This window comes from Pseudophryne corroboree, chromosome 5 (assembly GCF_028390025.1).
Source record: "Pseudophryne corroboree isolate aPseCor3 chromosome 5, aPseCor3.hap2, whole genome shotgun sequence".
Taxonomy (NCBI): Eukaryota; Metazoa; Chordata; class Amphibia; order Anura; family Myobatrachidae; genus Pseudophryne; species Pseudophryne corroboree.
In genome coordinates, this window is record NC_086448.1 from 321,446,274 (window position 1) to 321,472,008 (window position 25,735).

Below are 25,735 nucleotides of genomic sequence, written 5' to 3' on the forward strand. Positions count from 1 at the left end.
TCAAGGCACCCTTCAGCGTCATTATTCTCCTCATTACCTCAGGGTTTCCTGATCACCTGCACTTTCTTGGAGCACCAGCACTTTATCTTACACTTTTATCACTGGGCACTTGTGAAAGGAGATGGCGACTGCTGCCCCTGATGGAGGCGACCACACATCGTTTATGCTGTTATGCGACACTATGGACACTTTCAGCTTTTCGGACCTTGAGACAGAGGCTATATTGCACAAGGATCCAGCTTTCATGGACAAAGCCTGCACTAGTTCAGAGGACATGTTCAGAGAATTACTGAAAATGAAAAAACGTGAGCTTGATTACTTATATCATAGTCGCACCCTGTCAGACTATTACAGGGCCAAGCAATTGCCCAGGGGTTTCAGGGTACATAATACCCCTACAATTGGAAGACACAATGCAAGTTTCTGTAAAAAATGGGTTTCAGTACTGAATAAGTGCTCGATGGACCTCATTCTTCTTGTTATAGAGGAATCCACCCGAGAGTACAATGCTACCAAAGAAAAAATTTCAGAATTTGAGAATGAGCACCTGGGGTCCTTGGCCGCTGATCAGACGGATGCCTGGCTGACTAAATTATCCACTCAGTTGGAACAATACAAAGTGGGACTTCTAAAATTTAAATGTGAAAAATTATCCAAGGTGCAGGCGGACTACGCTCAGCACAGAGTATACCCCTGGCTAGGGGGGTCCAGCTCATTTGAAGCACGGAATAAACCTCCAAAATTCATTAAACGTAGACCACGTGTCAATTTTCAGAGTACATCGGCAAGTGAATCTGATGAGCAAAGTTCCAGTAACATCTCTGCACCACGTACCATCCCTTTAGGGGTCAAGACACGGGCAGGAATAGCACCAAAAACAAAAACAAAAAACACACACGAAGAGGGGGACAAAATCAAAGGCAAAGGGGGAAGGAAACCCCCAAAGGGGAAGACACAATGATTTTCAACTTATCCTCCATTACTCTCTCACCCATTGAGGTAAGAGTCTTAAGTAAAGGACTTTCTTATGTTCCAACCAACCATCTGGATCCATTCAGGTGGAAGGTTGATATTTTTAAATTAAATCGTAAACTCAAAATACAGGAATTTTTTGGCAAAACACGATCAGAGGACTCAAAAGTACCGCTACCATCCCGTCCCCAAAAACTGGGCCCTAGATCTAAGTTTGACCCCATTTCTCATAATGCTTCTTTCAAGACCTTTCACCAGTTGCTAGAAGCTGAAGGCAACCTACAGCACACCCCTAAATTCCATTCAAATTTATCCAAAGAGGAACAACAGGCCTTACATGAGCTGGGGAGTAGAAAAGATATCATTATTCGTGGTGCAGATAAGGGTGGAGCCATCGTGGTGCAGGACTTGCATGACTACCGAGAGGAGTGCTTGAGACAACTTAGCGATACGGATACCTATTGCCTATTAGAGAAGGATCCCACAGAGGTTTATAAATGTGAACTTACTCGGATTCTTGGTAAAGCAAGAGAGGATGGTGTCATTGGGAGTGCGGTACATGATAAACTACTTACTGAGTATTCCATTACTCCAATTTTGTACACCATTCCTAAGATCCACAAGGACGCGCAGAGACCCCCAGGCAGACCTATTGTTTCTGCCCGTGGGTCTCTGTGCGAACCCTTGGCTGTATATTTGGATGCTTACCTACAGCCGTGCATTCAGCAGATGTTCACTCACCTCAAAGACTCTAATATGCTATTGAATAAGTTTATGACCATTGATTCTGTCCCTGAGGGCCTAGTTCTGGCCACGCTAGATGTGGCCAGTTTGTATACCTGTATTCCCCATGAGGCAGGGATACAGGCAGTTAAAAGGTTACTGGTTGGCAATACACTTTATGTGGGGCCGGATGTCAATTTCTTTTTGATGTTACTTGAGTTCATGTTGACACATAATTATTTTTTATTTGATGGGAGGTATTATAGACAACTGACAGGCTGTGCGATGGGGTCCTCAGTGGCCCCATCGTTTGCCAGCTCCTATATGTGGGACGTAGAACTGTGTCTATTCTTTGAAAATCTGGAGGTTGCACAACAGGTTTTTCTTTACTATAGGTACATTGACGACCTGTTTGTCATGTGGAGGTGCACTGAGGAACAACTGGGGGAGCTGGTTACTATGCATAATAGCTCATCCAGTCCGATCACATTGACCCTGACCACCGCCAACTTATCGGAATACGTGGATCACCATTTACAACCGGAGATGATAAAAATCAGGTCATATTTAAAGGATACCATCAATGTCCTCAATATCTTAGAAAACATTTCATGGGAGGTAAGAGAAATCCTTGTAACAGCCGATGTAAGTTCCTTATATTCCATCATAGACCATAACAAAGGAATTCATGCAGTGGACTATTTAAAAAAAAATAGCAATATAGATAAGATAAAGATAGAATTTTTAAAGGAATCCATTAATTTCATCTTGAATAACAACTTTTTTTGGTTTAAAAATCATTACTACCAACAAGTACAGGGGACAGTCATGGGAACAAAATTCGCCCCAGCATATGCCAATATGTTCATGGGTTACTGGGAGGATATATGCATTTGGGAAATTAACTCATATCTAAAGAACATAATATTATGGAAACGTTACATAGATGATATTATCTTTGTATGGAGGGGATGGGGAGATGACCTACAAAAATTCTGTGACATTCTGAACACAAATTCATTTAACATAAGTCTCACTTTTGAAGTCAGCATTAAAGAAGTACATTTCCTGAATTTGTGTATATATGTCGAGGACAACATTCTCAGAACAAGAAACTACATCAAACCCACGGACAATAATTCCTACATTTTGAGAACAAGTAACCACCTTTCAACGTGGTTGAAAGGTATTCCAGGAAGCCAGATACAAAGAATAAGGAGAAACTGTTCGGATATAAAGGTTTTTGATAAACAAGCATCAGAAATGACCTCCAGATTTGTAGAAAAAGGTTACAACAAGGAGGAAATAGAAGAAACAGTGGTAAAGATAAGGAACATGGAAATAAGTGCATTACTCGAATATAAGGAAAAACCCAATATCCAAACAAACAAAATTCCCTTCATTACTCAGTTCAACACACAACACCGAGAGATAGAGAAGTCTATTAAAAAACACTGGCATATCCTAAAATGCGACCCTCTCTTAAAAGAAGTCATTCCGGACAGACCACAGTTCGTCTATAGAAAAGCGAATAATTTAAAATCCTGTTTAGTCAAAAGTGCCATTCCAGAGAAGAAAATTGGGAGAGTGAAAACTACCGGTTTTCATAGATGTGGAGATTGTATTATGTTCAAATCCCATACTACCACCCCCAGAAAAGTTAATGAATTCACTGCCACAGGAAGTGGTAAGAAATACAGCAGTAATTGCATTTATCTGATCCAATGCAGCTGCAAATTACAGTACGTCGGACGCACATCAAGAAAGCTCCGTGAGCGATGGGGGGAACATACACGCAACATCAAGAAAGGCCTGGATAAAGATAATTTATCCAACCATTTTAGGGAAGAACATCAATGCTCCTTGGATTCAATTACGGCAGTTATAGGGATTAAAAAAATAGAAGGGAATTGGAGGAAAAAAGACACAAATACAGTACTAGCAAAAACAGAAATGAAATACATTTACGATATGAAGACCCTGTCCCCCACAGGTCTCAACGTAGATTTTGAATTAAAGTGGTTCTTGTAGGTCATCCCTTCCACGTATCCTTGTAACAACTATACTCTCCCATTCAGGCCTCTTTAATACATTGGGGTGTGTGTATTTTAATGAAAGGCAGCAGTACCTTTCAATTTCTCACAGTTACCCTGAGACATCATGTGTTCCCTATTATATTCATGTTTTATGTCCATAATTATTCCTCCAAATTATTACCATTTTGGGGAGGTTTAATACATGGGGCCCCTACCAGGGATCCGGATAATGTGTAGTACATATACTTTTTCAGTGTCTGAATATACAAAATTCGGAACTCATATTCAGTATATATTCCCACTGTTTTAATATTTCAGTATCCAATCGGATTTAAATGTGGTTATATTTTTAATTTTTAGCTTTATTTCTATTTGGACTTTTATTGTATGTTTAGTAATATCCACAACCGCTAACAGTAATGTGATACCAATGGAGTTTTTAATAGGTTTTTGTTCCACATATATTTCTTCTTTTTAGAGTGTATTCATCATAGTAGCATTTCCGGGGAGGTGGACCGCACGTATCCGGGATCGCCGGCCGCATGGAACACAGGGGGGTGTAGGTACGTCACCTCCACTTCCTGTGTCCGTCGTGCGTGCCTGATACGTGCGTTCCACACACAGGAAGTCCTATAGCTCCCTACGGCACAGAGCCAGGAAGAACGTCTGATTGGCCGTTTACTTGGTTGCCATGCCAACCCGTACTAACAGGGAATTAATGAATTTACATGGCTTTTAAAGGTTTTATTCAGTAGTTTTTTTATATGGGTTTGTTACTGTTTCCGATTTACTATACATAGAGACATATACCATGTCCCTAATTGAGACAGTTATTGTAGTTTCTCCACTGTGCATTTAAACAGGGGTGGGATCCATAAGAGGATAAATAGATTGCTCTGGGATCCCACCACCACCCAGAGGAAGACCAGAGTAGTCGAAACGCGTTGGTGGCATGTTTTTTTGTGTGAGAACTTGGTGATCCTTTGTCTTTGAGGCTCCCAGCAGATTGGGTAAGAACATTTGGGCCTTTTTTATTTTTCTTTACCCCTATTGGGAATTTTACAACTGCCGAGGTAAGGTGATCTTTGTTCCCATGTTTTAATGTACATATTTTTTGTTCAATAAAATCCGTTTGTTTATTACAAACATGGCTTTTTCTGGTGGAGATTAACTATGGATGCGTTTTAAAAGAAACCGCTACGTGAACATACCCTGCATACTTCAAGTAAGCCCACGTGTAAGCGTGTTATGTCAAGAGTTTTAAGAAATGATTTATGCCGAACAGTTTGAAAGATACCTTTACATGTTTACAATGGCCTAACTTTATGTAAGCCTTAAAGTGAGCATCTCGTATTTGTGATCCATCACACATTGGTTTGGGTGGTCCCCTAACGTGATATAACGACACAGAGGAAAAGGGATCTATCTGTACTTATCTATATATCCCCCATACCCTAATTTTTACGGTTATAGAGAACCACTACACATTGGATTTTCTCTCTTTGCTTTTCCTCCCATGTCCCATATGCTGGAGAATAACCTGGTAAATTAGGAACCCTCTGGAGTGAAGTTTTTCTTGAAAATCCTAAAGATACCTTTATAGGAGTCCACATACGTACTGTATGTTGAAGTAAGCAAGAAAGTGAGCATTCTGTGTTTATGATTGACACACTTTCCGGGTGGTCCCAGAACATCTTACAAAGACACTAAGGAGGGGAAACTATATCCCATAGTCCCTCTGTATGATTCCTGTTACATCTTAAGAAATTACCACACATTGGAAATTTTCTTTTGTTTTTCTTCCTCTATGTACTATCTTGTTGGAGAAAATTCCTGGAGACATCGATTAGAGACTTTAAGATTTTTGGGAAACAAACCGGTCTGAAGTATTCTATTTATCCAGTGTTGAAGATCAATTTGTGTATAATTCTTGTATTGTGGTACTATTTGTCTTCCGGTTGATAACTCCGGAACATATACTTATTTGCAGCCTCTACACTTCCAGCGCATGGAAGTATTGCTTCTTTTTTTCCTTGTTTTCGCGACATTCATATTAGGTTAGTGAAAGGTCACATTATTACTAAGCTATATGCTAAACCCACTGACTGCAACACCCTCTTACGCCATGACAGTTTCCACCCGGTCCCCACTCGGAAGGGTTTACCCTACTCACAGTTTTTAAGAGTGTGCAGGGTGAACAGTGAGAACAGCGACAGGGATAAACAGTTGAATGAGATGGAAGAAAAATTTAGACAGAGAGGATATCCTTCACAACTGTTACAAAATGCTAGAAAAAAAGCCCTGCTGCAAGATAGAAATCAGTTGCTTAAATCCAGCATAGGACACAAGCCAAGGGATGCTGTGACTGCTGTCACATGGGTCAATGAATTTAATTCTGAGAGCGCTAGGACGAGCAAAGTCGCTAAAAAGTTTTGGCCCATTGTGTCATCTGACACAGATCTTCCGAAATTATTTCGTAAGAAACTTATGCCCAGTTACACCAGAGGGCGCAATATTCGAGATATCGTGGTTAAAACCGATATCTCGAGTATTAGAACACCAGCTACACATTTCCTAACGAGAAATAATGGGTGCTACAAATGCCTGGGGTGCACTACGTGCACCTATATGTCACCTGGGGATACTATTACGCATCCCTTTTCAGGCAAAAAATTTCCAATTAAATGGCCTTTGACATGTAGTACCAAGTTTGTCATATATGTAATTATGTGCCCATGTGGCACTTACTACATTGGAAAGACAGAGTGTCAATTTAAAACCCGTATGGCACAACACAGACAAGCCATACGTAATGCGTTGAACACGGGGGTGGCTGAACAACCAGTAGCCAGACATTTTCTGGAGCTCAAACACAAATTGGCCACGTTGAGACACAGGGTTATAGACCATGTCCCCGAGTCCAACAGAGGGGGGATAGGGGTAGGAAGCTCCCACAACTTGAGTCCCAGTGGATTTTTAAATTACAAACGCTGCGGCCTAAAGGTCTTAATGACACACTTGGTCTCATACATTTCCTGTGATTTTTGCTCTATTTTGAGTTTTTTTGTGTTGCTTTGAGAGGATTGTGAACGGGCAATCAGTAACAGTTTGGGTGGATTTTAGTCCGAGAGGGGCTACCTATCAGTATTTTTAATACAACGGGTAGCATGACTGCATTGTTATAGTGGGAGGTCATGATGTCACATCATGGTCATAGACAGCTAGTTATTATGGTAGTGATTTGATATGTATATTTGGGCTGTCATCTGGTCCTTTCTCTTTACCAGTCACTTATCCTCAGTAGCTGGGTTGTTTTATTATAAGGTTTTATGCTTATGATATTTTAAAAGATTGTTTTTCACTATTCACTTTAAGAATCTGTTCATGAGTCAGATATTATGTGTAATGTTTAATCGATATGTTTATATAGTGCATAGTGTTTTTTACTAAATTCTTTCAATATTGTTTTTTTCTTGTTGTGTACACACAGTGTCCCCATGGTTACAAGCCGAACTCCGCAACGTCACTTCCGCTCGGCTGTGGGAAGCTGGAGACATCGCGGGAGTTCAGCAGACGGCCGGGGTAACGGGTTGCCATGGTCACCAGGCCGGGCCCTGCTACGTCACATCCGCCCCGCCGCCGGAAACTGGAAGTGTATGTCGGAGCCTCCAGGCAATGTGATGGGGGACGCACGCTGGTGGGGGAGGCCCATGGGGTAAGTGGGTATTTATTGTTTGTTTTGCACAGTGTTAAATTGTTCTGAGGAAGGGGAGCACGCAGGGCCGTCTTTTCGTATGGGCTCAATGGGCTCTTGCCCAAGGGCCCCAGGAGTGTAAGGGCCCTAGGCTGATAGCTGAGGGTCCCCTCTTTCCAGGGGTACCAGGTTTTTGAAATCGGCCCTGGGGAACTGGAAATATCCGACTTGAAAGCAGGGGTCCCCATCCAAGCCTGTTAATTGCTCTTCCCAGCCAGATATCGCGGGTTCTGTATGACTTAGAGTTTCTCTGATGATATAACCAAAAAGCTGGGACTCTCCCCTTTTGGTGGACACTGGCAGCTTGTCTCTACTATGCCCAGAACCAGAGATATCAGCCTTTCAGCAGCTGGTCCCTGCTACAGCTCCACATACCTAATATGCAGTTTTAGATTTTCGTTGGTGGATTGCTCTGGCTCCTGAACTCTGATCCCCAAGTCCCCAGCACCTCCTGAAAGGTGGGACTCTCTAGTTTTTTATCCCATTCAAAGCTAATATTTTCAGGAACATGAGATATCTGCAGTCAAGCAAGCTGCCCTCACACCAGAAAATTATAAATATTAAGCCCACTCCACTATCCACCCCTCCCCTACATATTAAACACCCCCTACCTCCCTGGAAGTTATGTACCAGGGCCCCTTCATTCAGCCCAATGCCCCCTTCTACAGTTTAGTCTCATCTGTGCAGTAAAGGAGTAATTATCAGAAATTACTGCTACAGGTCCAACATACTGAGCGAAAGATAGTACACCCCCTACCGCCCGCGGGACATCAAAGCTGCCACTGATAGCACCCCCCACCGCTACCGCTGGAGGATAGGTAGGGGGCCCAGTGCATTGCTGTGCCCAGAGGCCTACACTGCTGTTAAGACGGCCCTGGGAGCACGTCCCCGAAACGTCAACGCTTTTTGGTTTAATACAAGTTACGCTTTTGCTGACTCCGAGTGCCGCCTCTTTCTTTGCTGTTATTCTGGGGTAGCCATCCTGATGGAAGGCACAGGAGCAAGTATTTCTATATTCAGCTAATCTATTGGAGTGCCGGAGCTGCTGCATTACTATATATATATATATAGAAAGCAGAAGGGTCTGGCACAGCCACTTACAAGTCCTTAGTTGCGGGTGCCTTCACAGAGGGAGATTCGGACAGGCGGACAGAAGTGCGGCACTCCAATAAACCAAACTGATAGCAGCAATATTAAACAACGTTTTAATGCCTTTATTGACGTGGTATCCTGATGAAAATGCCACGTCAATAAAGGCATTGAAACGTTGTTTAATATTGCTGCTATCAGTTTGGTTGGACTGACAAAACATTCGGGCTCCCGGCGACCAGCATACCAGCGCCGGGAGCCCGACCGCCGGCTTACCGACAGTGTGACGAGTGCAAATGAGCCCCTTGCGGGCTTGCTGCGCTTGCCACGCTACGGGCACGGTGGCGCGCCACGCTATTTTATTCTCCCTCCAGGGGGGTCGTGGACCACGAGGGAGAATAAGTGTCGGTATGCCGGCTGTCGGGATTCCGGCGCCGGTATACTGTGCGCCGGGATCCCGTCAGTCGGCATACTGAAGACCACCCCTCAGGAAAGCAAAGTACAGTATGACATAACAGGGTAGAGATACACATACAGATGGGATCCGTTCAGGTTTAGGATGTGGATGTGTCCTAGATTTAGGATGTGGAGGGAGGGGGGGTGATTATTTGAATGCAATAGGGGCACTGTGCTGGAGAGGATCTGGTGAGGGTGACCTGCTCAGGGCCAGGGAAATGGATACCTAGCAAAGGTGCCGTAACGAGACATTTTAGTGCTGTGTGCAGGAAACGGCATCGCCCCCCCCCCCCTCCCCACATTTATGTAAAGCAGGGGCAGTGCGCGCCTTAGGCGCGTGAAAAATATATTGAGGCGTGGCTTCATGGGAAAGGGATGTGGCCACAAAATAATACCAATTCATATTACAGTGCCTAGTAGTCTCCATTATGTCAACATTTGGGAGTTTACATTTGAGCTTTGGCATGGCAGTAGCACACTGGGGATGTGTTGCAGTAGGCTTGTGATCACATCTCTTTAATCCGGGACAATGGAATTTCACAAGTTCTGTGGCTGGCTAAATTCAGTGCCTGCATTTCAGATGGTTTTAATCAACCACAGAACCTGTGTACTGTAAATCATGGGTCTCCCGGATTAATGGAATATTACAGCAAGCCTATGTTACAGTCACAGAGGTCATGATATTATTTTCATGCCTCTCAACATCTGATTTTCCATGGCAGAGGACTTGCCCAAAATCAGGACATTGCCAATTTGCCAGATAAAGAGGTTGGAAGGTATACCCCAACGATCAATGTATTTTTGGTAAAAACGATGATTGTGAGCATGGCGCTCACAATCATCGTTTTTCAGATGTTGGGAGGTGTGAAAATAATATTTATTTTGTACAGTAAGGGCACTGATATATCCAGCATAGCTCACTTAGCATTGGACGTTTCAGAATAAAATCAGGGTTATAGTTGATATATTACACATTTTTGTTGCCAGGTTTAATACCTGAAAAAGATCTAAGTTCCTTCATAATGAAAAGGTTAATCATATATTCAGCCTGCTTTCAGAACCCCGTGCATTGTGGAAAGAGTCCTTATTCATGCTTTGTACAACTTGCTTCATCATCAATGTTTGTTGTCAACATTTGTATGAATGCATTAGAATTATGCTCATAACATGCAGTTACTGTATGCATGTTTCACCAAATTATGAAAACCCTACGGAAATGATAAACAGACGCCTTGCAGAACTACCATACAACAGTGAATGCGCTCCAGCTGGCTGAGACGCTCAGGAAATGTAATTAGTCCAAATCTGCTGCCAAGGCTTACAAGCTTAAATGTTTTGATCAACTTTTTCACTAATAAATCATATTTTAATTTTGCAAGAAATATACAGATTTGCATTACAGTTTAGCATTAGCAAGGTTTGATGTTTTTCTTTTTTTTATATGTGAGGACAAATGACAGATGTAAGCAAATTAAAGGCCAAATTCAGATATGGTTTGCATACATCTCAGATGATGGGCCACCTGCGCATGTTCAGGATCTGGTCTGTGCATGAGCAGAATGGGACCTTCATAGACGCACGCAGTGCCATTTAGAGGTGGGGTGAATGGAGTACCAGCTTCCGTTCTGGAAAATGGCGGTATGCCACTCCCGTTTTCTGGGAGTGCAGAGGCTAGGGTCTGTGTCTTCTGACACAGATTTCCTGGCCTCAGCAACGGAGTTATCAGGGCCAATCGGAGTAACCTAAGGGTTACTCAAATGGACGATAGTCTTGCATCTTATGTGATGCTGCGTATTAGGACACAGCACTTGGATCTTCGATGGTGGCAGGAGGTGGATTTTTACCTCAGACACCTCTTGAGGCATTAGCATATTTTTACATTGCTGCTTCGTCCAAAGACGCAGCACAGATGTGAGCTGCATCCAACTCAGAGTCAGGCACTAAAGAAGAATATCACGCCAATATGATACATGTCTTTGTGTGGATGTATAGCTCAGCTTTTGCATCACTCATTCTATTCATGGTTGCAGGAGACACTGCTTAAAAAATATCTATTAGCAGCTACATTACAGCCAGCCCCTGGTTCATTGCACTGTTCCCATTATGAGGATAGCTTGTGGTCGGCTTAATCGAATCCTTGAAGAAAGTCAGATCAACCAGAGAGGGTCCCATACCATCCAAAGAATCTACTGATTCTCCGGTGTCTGACCCATGGCCTCGCTTTCAGACTATCAGAGAAACCCATATTGTAAACAAAACCTGATATTCTTTTTTTTTTTTTTGCAATTCTTTCATGCCACAATTGAATCTAAAGAGCCTACAATTGAGTGTTTATGCTTTTTGGGAGAAAGGTGCTACATAATCATCATCTTCATCAATAAAATTAATAATATTAGAAACGGATTACTCTTATAAAAATACTTTAATAAACATCATAAGAAGCTACATGTGTCATTCGCCACCTCCTTGTTCAATATTTATTTTGAAATAAATAACATGAATTTTCCTTATGACAGCCTGTAGACTGGAGCAATAAAATGAGGATGTGATGTTATTACTGATTTCTGATCATTTTGGCAAATAATATGTTCTGGTTTTGCCTCCAGCTGAGTGAAGCCCAGTACAATTTATATAAAGGGGATACCAAACATATTTACCAAGTTGCCACAAGGAAAGTTTTCTGTATCTTGTTTAATATGAAACACATTTACATTCAGCTCTACGTACACATATAAGTACATATAAATTCCAATACCTGATTAGGGTGAAATCCATCTACCGGCTCCAGCAGGTCCCATGCGTTTCCTCCCAAACGTTTCCATTTTGCAATCACTGAGAATATAAATGGGATTTGAATTAAAAGTTGGTTGCGTATTCAACCTTCTATATAATTGATCATATGAAAACAGGTTTCTGGACCATTTTCTTAAATACGACTTTATGTCAGACTTTTAGGGTTTTCCTGTTGTACAACACAGCTGAGAAATGTTCTCATAGATTACAATAATACTATGAAATAATCTTGATGTGTGGTAATATATATGTGATTAATAAACAGGATATAAAAGCAATACCAGCTTCTGTTAATTTACTAATAATCCACTGATGCTAATGAAACTATTCATATAATTGAGGACATTTTCTGATGGCCTCCACTGAAGATTCCAGTGTCATCATTCTACAGAACAGTCCACTAATTCCCTTTTTACCTGCAGTAGATAGAGCTTTGAGGAAGAGACATTCAGGGATGCATCAAAGGCCATTTGTGGTCATGCAGCTGAAAACGCACCAAGGGCCTAATTCAGTTCCGATCGTTGCAGTGGCAGCGATCATAGTCTGATGAGCTATGTCTGGTGCGCACGTGCAGCCGCTACACTGCGCATGCGCACCCAGCCCACCGCACTCAGTACACTGCATTGTCCCCATTCATTCTGTTATTCCATCTCTGCAGTACAGTAACCCTGTCATCCAGTGATGCTGCCATGGCTACATTATATGTTATACCTCTAGTTCTGCCCATGTCGGGACACTTCTACAAAATTTTACAGGGCCACTTTAAATTCCCAATCTGTCCCTGATGATCTCAGATACAACCACAGCAAAATACACAAGGGTGGCAACAACTGCGTAAAATTAGGCATTATGAGGAGGGATCCCACACCCCTCAACAGACCCTATCCCGTCATTAGACCGCACCCCCAATAGGGCTACTTCCATAAATTTCCCAGGCTGGTTTTCCATCCCAATCCGCCCCTGACATTAGCCATCGGGTTTACGTACAAATCTGAATTATGCCCTATGTCTCATGTTCAACAAATTGAAATTGGGTACACTGCAGCAGCGGGGAGTTAGCTCCCATATACTGTACTATGGGGGTCATTCCGAGCCGTTCGCACGCAGTGGTTCTTCGCTGCGATGTGAACGGGTCGGAAATGCGCATGCGCGCCATTGCCTGTCGACGATCATCGCCGGGCAACGACACCACCAGCGACAAATGTGATCGCAGCGGCGATCGCAAGAAGATGGAAAGCCGGGAGGCGTTCCTGTTTCCATCCGTTTTCAGGGAGTGGTAAGAAGAACGCAGGCATGTCCAGGCGAACGGAGGGCGGATGTCTGACGTCAGGACCGGGACCTTCATCGCTGGATCCGTCGCACTGGGTAAGTAGGTCTAGGGCTAGTCTTGTTTTGAGTGAAACTTTTTTAGCATAGATGGGCTGCACAAGCGTTCGCAGCCCTACTATGCTAAAATACACTCCCCCACAGGCGGCGTCTAGTTGATCGCACGAGCAGCAAAAAGTTGCTACGTGCGATCAACTCGGATTGACCCTCTATATATGTTGCTGATTGTGTTACATCTGTGAGAGGATGTTTTAATATTTATGTTTGTATGACTCCAGTCCACACTCAGATTGGTGAAAACACTGTGTACAGTACTTGTTTACTGGATGACAGTAAGTAACAACAATGTGGCTTTAGAACAGAACAGAACACACGCATTACACTAACCAGGAAGTAACATTTTCTCTCATATCCTTCCACCGGACAGCCTATCTATTACATAAAGCTGCCATGTGTTTAACAGCTGCGCAGTAGAGAGCTGCAGAGAGGTACCGTCCGCTCTCCTTACAGCTCTCACTGGAAGCTGCCTGGACAACACAGCCTCACTTCTCCTACAACTAACAGGCATCAGCCAGCAGTGCAAGTGTGCGGGTACGGTGTACCCTTAAGAATTTAGCCGTGGGTACCGCCGCTCCGTCCCTCCCAGCCGCTGATGCGAGGGGAGGAGAGCGCAGCCTGCGCCTCTCCTGCCCCCTCAGTGTCTTTGGCTCACGGGCGGTGCTGAATTGAACAATCAGAGCTTGCAGACCGGCAGCCAAGGCTGCCGGACTGCGAGCTTTGATTGGCTCACGGATCGGCGCTGAATTGAATGAAGACACCCACACCCACCGGAGAGACACACACACACACACACACACACACACACACACACACACACACACACACACACACACACACACACACGAAAGCAGCAGCGGTGAGCAGCAGGGGAAGGGGGGGGGGCATGTATACCTGGCACTGGGAGCATATCTGGCCCTGGGGGCATATCTGGCACGGGGGGGACATGTGTATCTGTCCCTGGGGGGACATGTGTATCTGGCACTGGGGGCATATCTGGCACTGGGGGGACATGTGTATCTGGCACTGCGGGCATATCCGGCACTGAGGGGACATGTGTATCTGGCACTGCGGGCATATCTCGCACTGCGGGGGACATGTGTATCTGGCACTGGGGGCATATCTGACACTGAGGGGGACATGTATATCTGGCACTTTGGGGGGAAATGTGTATCTGACACTGTGGGGCAATGTGTATCTGGCACAGTGAGGCAATGTATAGCTGGCACTCTAGGGGCATTTGTGTATCTGACACTGTGGGGCAATGTGTATCTGGCACTGTGAGGCAATGTATAGCTGGCACTCTGGGGGCATTTGTGTATCTGGCACAGTGAGGAAATGTGTATCTGGCATTGTGGAGCAATGTATATCTGGCACTGTGGGGCAATGTATATCTGGCACTGTGGGGCAACGTATATCTGGCACTATTGGGGTCATATGTGTATCTGCCCCTCCCCCATATGTGTACCACGCCCCCATTTTCATTGGCCACACCCCATGTGACATTTGGTCACACCCATTTTTGGCGCACGCACACAGTACCTATAAGACATTTTTTCTACTTGCACCACTGGGCATCACCCCATCTTCTACCCCACCCAGTGACTTCAGACAAAATGCCCCCCGCCACAGCACACATATCTTAATACTATCTACCCACAGCTAGGCAAATATCCTTATATGTATACTGTAGGGATGCTGTCAGGATCCCGGTGGTCGTGATCTCGACAGTCAAAATCCCAACTCTGACAATGCTGATGGATCCCTGCGGTGAGTAATATTATGACATTTTATTTATAAGGCACCACAAGTGTTTTGCAGCGCCGTACATAGGGGGTAATTCCAAGTTAATCGCAGCAGGATTTTTGTCAGGAATTGGGCAAAACCATATGCACTGCAGGGGAGGCAGATATAACATGTGCAGAGAGAGTTACATTTGGGTGGAGTGTGTTCAATCTGCAATCTAATTTGCAGTGTAAAAATAAAGCAGCCAGTATTTACCCTGCACAAAAATAAAATAACCCACCCAAATCTAACTCTTTCTGCACATGTTATATCTGCCTCCCCTGCAGTGCACATGGTTTTGCCCAATTGCTATCAAAAATCCTGCTGCGATCAACCTGGAATTACCTCCATAGGGCACACATTAGAACAATGCAGGGTACACAGAACTTAACATTACAGTAACTGAAAAACTAAAACAGGGCACAGAACAATTAGCACCACAATTCTCCGTACACACTACAGCCGAGATGTAAGGAAGCAAAGGACTAATTGGCATACTACTGGGGCGGACAGCTGGTGGAAGAGAGGAATGGCTACAAGTGAGAGGAGATGTGGGTATGCATGGTCGCTGAGTAGGCGAGAGCTGTAATTGAAGTGTGAGAACAGAAATACACACAGGTTGATTTTAGCCATTAAACATACAAGTATTTTTGGACTGTGGTAGGAAACTGGGGCACCTGGAGAGAACTCAAACAACACAGGGGGAATATACAAACTCCAAGCATATAAAGCCCTGGTTGGAATCAAAACTATGACCCCCAGCTCTGTGTGACAGCAATGCCACTGTACTGCCCATATGTTATTGTTTGTATCAAAGATATTATTAGAGATGAGCGGGTCTGGTATTCAGAAAAGCTAACCAACCCAAATTTTGCATTTTCAAGTGGATCTGAGTATAGGCTCGCGTCATTCTGCATGACTTGGATCCCAAAATAAGGCAAAACATCATCTTTCCTGCGTCGGATCTTGCATGTTTTGGATTCAATATACGCAAGTCACTAGACAACCAGGGCAAATATCAATATTTAGCCTACTTACTGGGGCACTGCGAACACTGCACACAGGCCAGAGCTCATAAGGGCAACATTATTTATTTTTATTTTAATGCCATTATATATTTTTCCCAACCATGACATTTACCATTTAATTTATTTATTGGTACTCACTGGTGCTGTAAGCCCACAGTGCAGCCTAGAGCTCTTAATTCAGGGGCAGCATTAACCCTTGGTGCACACTAGTGTTTATTTTATCACTGCCTACATTGCAGTCCAGAGCTCCTAATACAGGGCAGCAAGAAGTAAAAAACAAAAAAAATATCCAAAACCAAAACACATGAGGATAGTTTTGGAAAACCAGAACCAAAACTAGACAATGAATCCAGATCCAAAAACAAAACCAACACACAGGGGCCTGCGCACATGCCCAGATATTATACGTCACTGAAAGTTCTTTTTACAGTATAAATATACAATGGCAAGGAAACAGTGGAATGCTTTAATTTCTGTATTAAATAATCATCTCATAGGCAGGGAGTTCAGTGGGCATATAACTAATGAGAGGGGCAAAAGTGTAATCTCACCAGTTCCCATGGGGCAGGAGAATACCCATTAAATATCTTTGTAATGTAGCTTGGTCTTTCTCAATTAGACAAACCACATGTAAATAGACAGGCCTACAATCAAATTGGACGGACACACATTTGAATAATCATGACCAATAGTTAAAATGGTGGCAGTGCTGTAATTTATTACCCTACCATCAAGTCTATTCTTAGCCTATGAAAACCATTAACAAAACCGCTATTCCGCCTTTAGGTAGCTAACACCTATAATACGTCACCCACGATATGAAAATAAATACTTAATGACCTAATCATATTAAAAATGAAGAGTGTTTACAAAGCAGTAAGATGGATTTGTTTGGAACTCCTGATTTGCCCTAATAGTGAATTACATCCAACAACCAAGTATTCCTATCAAAGATCACAGTGTATGGATTTCACAGAAAAAAGTTCCATCCTTCGCAGCTTGAATCTTATGGCCTCAGAATTTGGAGTCTACCAGTAGCAGAATCTGGAGTTCTCCAGCATTTAGGCCAAGAATCATTGCTGCTCAGCAACTTTTAAAGTGATGGTTTCTAGAGAGGGTCAGTAATGGTAACCCCTATATAGTGCACCTTCAGTGTCCAGTGTCGGACTGGGGCATGAAGGGCCCACCGGGGGAATGCAGTGATAGAGGCCCATACTTAGGGGTGTGGCCAGCCTACAAAGGGGGTGTGGCCAGCCTCCACAGAGGTTTGAAATACACAATAGTTTAGTGCAGTGTAATGCAACATATCTACCATGTATAATACAAGTGCAGAGTCTGGAACCTGATCCCTAGAGGAAGGAGCGGGCACTCAGGCAGTGGGGCCTACCGGTGGTTTCCCCTGTACCCCTGTGGGCCAGTCCGACCTTGTCAGTGTCTATGTCTATGACATCAAAGATTAAACAAAGTATTTGGTCCTAGACAAAATTTGAAAAGCTGCAAAATAAAATGGAATTTATATTATTATTATTATTATTATTATTAACTCTATAAGTAAAATATATTTGTTTACTGCCCATTAAAATACACTGATACCGCTTATTTTTAATGGATGAGAGCTGCAATGTCATTTGCAAACATTAGGATAACTTACAGGAGATATGATATATTTCTAAGGGAGGGACTAGGAGACATTATTTTGATTAAAGGTATTTATGCACATAAACCCAGCAGAATAAATGACTGCAAATGATTGTAAAACAACATGTACTAGAATTTAAAATGAAACAAGGAGGTAAGAAAACGTTCTGGCATTGTGAAATATTTAATTTCAAGTTCAGCGTCATTAATTTAGACAGGATGCACTGAATTATAGACAACTGGATGGGGAACGTGGTATGGAATGGCATTTTTAGTGTCACTTATTGCTTTCATTTTTTTCCCTGCATAAAACCATATTATGCTTCTATAACCATGGCATTTAATGCAAATTTAGAAGCCTCAGGGGCAAGAGAAAGAAAATGCAGGCTACCTTGTACAGAAAGAGTTATGTCTTATGGCAAAGGGACGTAGTGTGGGTGGAATGAAATATTATGGCACCTTTTTGGAAATATTAGTAAATCAGTGCCCAGCCAAATTATATCCCACAGACATAGCAATCTAATATATCTGTCTGCCTCCAAGATAAAAGGTGCGCATTTTAATAAAACACAAAACATGCTCACATACTGTACAGTACAACTGGTGCTTAATATTCATTTTAAAAGTGATGAGGCTTAAAGTGATAATACTACAGGTTGCTTTGCTTGTGTCATTTTTTTTATTTAGTTTATGTTTAAGCATTAAAATGACTACAAAAAAAACCCAATAGTATTCTGGCAACAGTACTGTGGGATGTATGGAAACGGTCAATTAAAGAAAAGCAACAATGAAAAGCTAAAACTGAATAAATAAAATAAAGTGTCAATAAAAGAAGTAATGCTAAAAACATAAGGCTATACCGTTAAATGGTTAGTCTTTTGTTTTTGCCATTTTTTGTTGGAAATAATGTGTGTACAGCACTGGTTTGGCAGAGTAATGGACACACCAGCGGAATTGTTTTTGACCCAATCACAAGTCTAGTGGCTTAGCCAGTATTGTGGTTTATGGAGAAGTGAAGGCACAGCTATACTTAATGTTACACTGGTTGAGGCAAGAAGCCCAGCTTATAGCGGAGTGGGGTTGTAACAGCTCACCAGCCAGTGACTTTCTTCTGGATGCGGGTAGTGGTGCAGAGTGTTGGAACAGCAGAAATGTGGAGTAAAGCAGCAGGTATTTTGGAGCTAAGGTAGAGACATCCGTCTCCCACTATGTCACTCTATGCAGTAACAAGATGGTGCTGTGCAAGCACATAACACCCCTTGCCATAAGCTTCAAATGAAACTTTCACGTAGCAAACACACAAAAACATCAACCGATCAATCTACTTTGGTTTGCCCTTCATGACAGGTAACTCAGCAAGACTCCTCTCGCTAACAGCCTAGGCCTTGGAAACACTCTCTCGACTCACAAACTTTGGACAGTGACTGCTGTCACTGTCACTATTCTTGATGTCTTTGTACATTTGACTCCCAAATCTTACAAAGTCTCTTTGGATTTCCACTCACACCAATCAGCCTTTGAGTTTGTGTCTCAAATATATACTGTAGAGGTTCACTAAATGCGATGTTTGCAAATTCATCATCATATCTTTTAGGTGGCTTGCCGATATTTGATCTAGCAGCTGATTTTTTTTCTGTGGTTGTCTTTCCACGCTGGTACAGTAGTCTCTGGTTCAGATATACTGTATCTCCAGCTACCTGCATGTCCAGTGACACACTTGTTCTGCATGTCAAAGTCCAGCTTTTCTGTGATTTGTGCTGTCTCTTTATTTAAATACATCCCCTGACTTGACAAGTTTTCTGGTAATTGGATTCCACAATCTGTAGCCTTTACTTTCATGGCAATAGCCAAGCATGATACACATTATTGATTGCGTCTTCTCTCTTGGTATATGGACATAAGCAGTACTTCCAAAGGTTCTTAGATAGTTTTCTTTTTGACCAGGCTTCAATAGGTCTAATGTTTTTTAGGGAAACTGTAGGAGAACGAATTCTCAGCTAAACTGCTGTGGACACGGCTTCCACCCAGAACTATTTCTCTAGGCCTGCATACTTCAGCATACATCTTGCTTTCTCCACTAGTGTATGGTTTGCTTGTTCACTAACACCATTTTGCGCTGTAGTATAGGCAAGTGTCAATTGATGCTTTATTCCATATTTTCTCAAGAATTGTTCCACCTTTCTGTTGAGATAATCTCCACCATTATCAAATAATAATGACGGATAATGACTAGCAGCTGCCTAAGTGGAGGCGATACACTTACACTTTGACACTATATTGCCTCACATATTTCTAATATGCATGTAACCCACCCCTCAAGTAGAAGGGATAAGTGAGATATTAATTTATATATAAGATCTGAAATGTGCCTCCACCAAAGTATAAATGAGTTCCTTAACTGGTTTTGGACCTACTTGGGAAAGTCCTAATTTTGGGATGATTTCAAAACTAAAAAACAAACACCCTGAATGTATTGCGGTGTGAGTAACCAGTGCGGGTTGCAATCGTAACAAGATGCTTTATGGGGGCTGCATTAGTCCTATAAGTCTGGCAAATAGATTTAATGTGATGTCTTTTTGTCACAATGTCTCTGTACCCCTAACCACTATGAAACTGACTGTCCGTGAACAGATAGTAGTTGAGATCCTTTCTCTCTCTCTCACTATTCATATGTAGCTCTAGTTTCCTGGATAGAGACTGAATTGGTTACCTCTCCCTATACTTTACCAGTAGCTCTCACTCGAGGGGATCTATTAAGGTGCTTTACAAAAGTTCTGCTAAGCATATAACAAATAACTCAATTTGTAACCACTAGATGGGGCCGTAGTACCTTATAATAGTCCTGTATGTCCAAAACTTAACATGCAATACACTAGCCCCAGATTGGTAGTTCAGTCTCAGCTTTATTATAATTGTTTATGCTACCTTAGAATACACCTTGCAGAACCACAAAATCCCTATGTCCAACTCCAAGTTGCTAATATGTACTCTGGTTCCTCTATCCCCAGTGGAAAGGTGCTATGAGGTTAGCTGCATTAATGTCTCCACACTTTTCACTAGCATTCCTTTTATTGGCTGCCTTGGCCATGTCTATAGCTGGGAAGATGAAATTATGTGAGATGCCCAGTAGCTAAGGAATAGGTTTATAATACTAGCAGATTTATTCACCAGTCTCTCTATCTGCATGCTATATGAGCTGCGTGAAATGAATAAAGTAGATAGGCTGACAGCAGGGAAAGGGTTTACAACTGACAACACTATTCCTACGCAGTGAACTGTATGTAAATGGTGTGGTGGGATTATGCCGGTCTCACCAACCAGCTGCTATTTCTGGTTCCCAGCCTCCTTAGCCAGGCTCAAGGCTTGGTGGTCTGCGGGGAAATGGGAGTCTACCTAAGCTCTAGCTCCACCTGCCTGGCTGCCTCTCACTCTGATGTTGCACCCACGATCAGCCAGCACCACCTCTTTCTGGCTACCTGTTGGCTGTCAGTGACCCAGCGTCACAGTAGCCACTTTCTGGCACCTCCAGCTCCTGCCTCATGACACCAGCACAGCATCGGGAAGGGGGTTCACTACGATATGCCGGCGGTCGGGCTCCCGGCGACCAGCATACCGGCGCCGGTAGCCCGACCGCCGACTTACCGACACAGGCACAGCAGGGTAACACAGGCACAGCAGGGTGCGGGGGGGGGGGGCGCCCTGGGCAGCATGAAACCTACTAATAACTGGCAGACACACGGACATAAGTTGCTGAGGCACAGTCCTACCCCCACCAGTATAAATATTACTATTGAAAAATCTGAGGGGAAACGCGCCATTACGGGGGCGGGGCTTCCTCCTCAGGCAACCAACACGCTGCTCAGCGCCATTATCTCTCATTCCAGGCTGCATAGAAGAACGCTGGTCCTCCTCCACTTCTAAAAATGGTCAGATAACTTGTCATCTGAAATTGACACGATAGATAGAGACGAGATTCTCCTAAAGTTAGGTCATATCAAAGATGCTGCTGCATACATGCTAGAAGCCATGAAGGATATTGGGCTTTTAGGTTCAAAAGCCGCTACCATGGCAGTCTCAGCTCGGAGGGCGTTGTGGATTCGCCAGTGGAATGCTGACGCAGATTCCAAAAGAAATATGGAGGCTCTCCCGTATAAAGGTGAGGCCTTGTTTGGAGATGGGCTGGATGCGTTGGTCTCTGCGGCTACCGCAGGTAAGTCGACATTCTTGCCTTATGCTCCTGCACCGATGAAAAAGACACCACTCTCAGATGCAGTCCTTTCGGCCCAACAAATACAAAAAGGCCAAAGGTTCCCCCGGAGCAGAAGTCCACCCCTGTTTCTGCCAAATCTGCAGCATGACGCTGGGGCTCCATTGCAGGAGTCTGCTCGGGTGGGAGCACGTCTGAAACTTTTCAGTCAGATCTGGGTTCAATCTGGCCTGGACCCATGGGTTTTGCAAATAGTGTCCCATGGATACAAGCTGGAGTTTCAAGACGTCCCCCCATGCCGATTTTTCAAATCGACCTTACCAGCTTCTCTTCCAGACAGAGAAGTAGTAAAGGCTGCAATTCAGAAATTATGTCAGGATCAAGTCATTATCCTGGTACCCTTGTTACAGCAGGGAGGAGGTTTTTATTCAAGCCTCTTCGTAGTTCCGAAGCCGGACGGCTCGGTCAGACCAATTCTAAACCTGAAATCTCTGAATCTCTACCTGAAAAGGTTCAAGTGCAAGATGGAATCTCAGAGGGCAGTGATTGCCAGTCTGGAGGAAGGAGATGTCATAGTGTCGGTAGACATAAAAGATCCTACTTACATGTTCCCATTTATCCTCCACATCAGGCTTATCTGAGGTTCGCAATACAGGATTGCCATCACCAGTTCCAGATGTTGCCGTTCGTACTCTCCACGGCACAGAGGGTGTTCACAAAGGTGATGGCAGAGATGATGGTCCTCCTTCGACAACAAGGAGTCAATATAATTCCTTACCTGGACGATCTCCTGATAAAAACGAGATCCAAGGAACGAACGGTTGGTGCAGAACATTGCACTCTCCCTGTCAGTGCCCAAAAAAAACCCTTGGATTTTGAATTTTCCAAAGTCGCAGTTGGAACCGACGACAAGATTATCGTTTCTGGGGATGATACTGGACACAGAAGTACAGAGGGTATTTCTTCCAGTAGAAAAAGCTCTGGAAATCCAGAAAATGGTAAAACAAGTTTTGAAACCGATGCGAGTGTCGGTACATCAATGCATTCGGTTGTTGGGAAAGATGGTAGTGGCCTATGAAGCCATACAGTTTGGCAGATTCCATGCCAGAGTATTCCAGTGGGATCTGTTGGACAAGTGGTCCGGATCCCACCTACACATGCAACAGAGGATAATCTTGTCCTCCAAAGCCAGAATTTCGCACCTGTGGTGGCTACACAGTCCTCACCTATTAGAGGGACGCAGGTTCGGGATTCAGGACTGGGTCCTAGTAACCACGGATGCAAGTCTCCGAGGCTGGGGAGCAGTCACACAGGGAAAAAGTTTCCAAGGAAAATGGTCAAGTCAGGAGTCCTGTCTTCACATAAACATTCTGGAATTGAGAGCCATTTACAACGGCCTTCTTCAAGCGGTGCATCTTCTACAAGATCAGCCAGTGCAGATCCAGTCGGACAATGTAACAGCAGTCGCGTACATAAACCGTCAGGGCGGAACGAAAAGCAGAGCGGCAATGGCAGAGGTGACAAAGATCCTCCTCTGGGCAGAAAGACATGCAAGTGCTCTGTCGGCAATTTTCATTCCAGGAATGGACAACTGGGAAGCAGACTTCCTCAGCAGACACGATCTCCATCCAGGAGAGTGGGGCCTCCACCAAGAAGTCTTCGCAGAGGTGACAAGTCTTTGGGGAGTTCCTTATGTAGACATGATGGCATCTCGTCTCAACAAGAAGCTTCAGAGATATTGTTCCAGGTCAAGAGACCCTCAAGCAGTAGCAGTGGATGCACTGATGACCAAGTGGGTGTTTCGGTCGGTATATGTCTTCCCTCCTCTTCCACTAATACCAAAAGTTCTCAAAATAATAAGAACAACAAGGATTTGAGCAATCCTCATTGCCCCAGACTGGTCATGGAGGGCTTGGTATCCAGATCTTCAGGAGTTGCTCATGGAAGAGCCTCGGCCTTATCCTCCTCGCGAGGACCTGCTGCAGCAGGGGCCATGCGTGTATCAAGACTTACCGTGGCCCGAAAGGGGATTCCCAAGGAAGTCATTCCCACTCTTGTTCAGGCCAGGAAAGGAGTAACGTCTAAACATTACCACCGTATTTGGAGAAAATATGTGTCTTGGTGTGAATACAAGAAGGCTCCTACGGAAGAGTTTCAGTTGGGACGTTTTCTCCATTTTCTGCAGGCAGGTGTGGATGCGAGCCTAAGATTGGGTTCAATCAAGGTTCAGATTTCGGCCTTGTCAGTTTCTTTCAAAAACAATTGGCCTCCTTTCCAGAAGTTCAGACGTTCGTGAAAGGGGTACTGCACATCCAACCTCCATTTGTGCCTCCAGTGGCACTATGGGACCTTAATGTGGTGTTGCAGTTCCTTCAATCAGATTGGTTTGAACCTCTGCAGGAGATAGAATTGAAGTTTGTCACTTGGAAAGTGGTGATGCTCTTGGCCTTGGCATCCGCAAGGCGGGTGTCTGAGTTGGGGGCCTTGTCTCACAAGAGTCCTTATCTGATCTTCCATGAAGATATGGCGGAGTTGAGAACTCGCCAACTATTTTTTCTGAAGGTTGTTTCGTCTTTCCATATAATCCAGCCTATTGTGGTGCCAGTGGCTACTGACACCTTCTCTGCGTTAAAGTCTCTTGATGTGGTTAGAGCTTTGAAGATTTATGTCGCTAGAACAGCTAGGATACGGAAAACTGAGGCTCTGTGTATCCTGTAAGCTCCCAACAAGATTGGGTGTCCTGCTTCTAAGCAGACCATTGCGCGCCTGATCAGAGGGACGATTCAGCACGCTCATTCCACGGCAGGATTGCCGATACCGAAGTCGGTAAATGCACATTCTACTAAAAAGGTGGGCTCGTCCTGGGCGGCTGCTTGGTCAGGGGCAAACACGTTTGCAAAGTTTTACAAGTTTGACAAATTGGCCGATGAGGACCTCAAGTTTGGTCAATCGGTGCTGCAGGGTCCCGCCCTTACTGGAGCTTTGGTATAACTCCATGGTACTGGAGCTTTGGTATAACCCCATGGTACTGAAGTGGACCCCAGCATCCTCTAGGTCGTATGAGAAAACAGGATTTTAATACCTATCGGTAAATCCTTTTCTCCTAGTCCGTAGAGGATGCTGGGCGCCCGACCCAGTGCATACTTTACCTGCAGTTATTAGTTTGTAGTACACAAGTGTTGTGTTACAGTTATTTTCAGCATGTTGCTGCAAAGATTGTTCATGCCCGTTGGCATGTGTTGTGTTGAATGCCATGTTGTGCGGCATGGTTGAGGTGTGAGCTGGTATGAATCTCACCATTATTTTAAAAGTAAATCCTTTCCTCGAAATGTCCATCTCCCTGGGCACAGTTCCTATACTGAGGTCTGGAGGAGGGGCATAGAGGGAGGAGCCAGTTCACACCCTTGAAAAGTCTTAAAGTGCCCATGGCTCCTGTGGAACTGTCTATACCTCATGGTACTGAAGTGGACCCCAGCATCCTCTACGGACTAGGAGAAAAGGATTCACCGGTAGGTATTAAAATCCTGTTTTTAAGGTACAGCCGTACTCACTGTTACACTGGGCTTCATCCAACAGCCAGGAATTATCAGTAGAAAGCTAATCATGGGAACTCCCAGCTACTGCATTAAGCAGTACCATTCACTTAACAAATGTGTGTATTAAGGGCCTAATTCAGCATTGATCGTAGATGTGCGAAAAATCGCACATCTACAACCCATTACACTGACATGCGGGGGGACTCCCAGCACAGGGCAAGTCCACCCCACATGCCAGGTCCGGCCACCCCCCACCCCCCCTGCAAACAAGCGAGCACATCATACAGCTGCGATGCTCTTGCATGTGTAGGGTTTCCCTCTGCCTATGCAGCCTA

General features: G+C 43.9%; 1 protein-coding gene across 2 annotated transcripts in view; it reads right to left on the bottom strand.

Moving 5' to 3' along the window:
• Positions 1-25,735, bottom strand: part of AOAH (acyloxyacyl hydrolase) — a 439,135-nt gene that overhangs the window by 6,591 nt on the left and 406,809 nt on the right. For both annotated transcript variants that reach the window (XM_063922510.1, XM_063922509.1), the window contains one exon: positions 11,786-11,862. In XM_063922510.1, the coding sequence (XP_063778580.1) occupies positions 11,786-11,862 (77 nt within the window). The remainder of the gene's footprint in view (positions 1-11,785; positions 11,863-25,735) is intronic.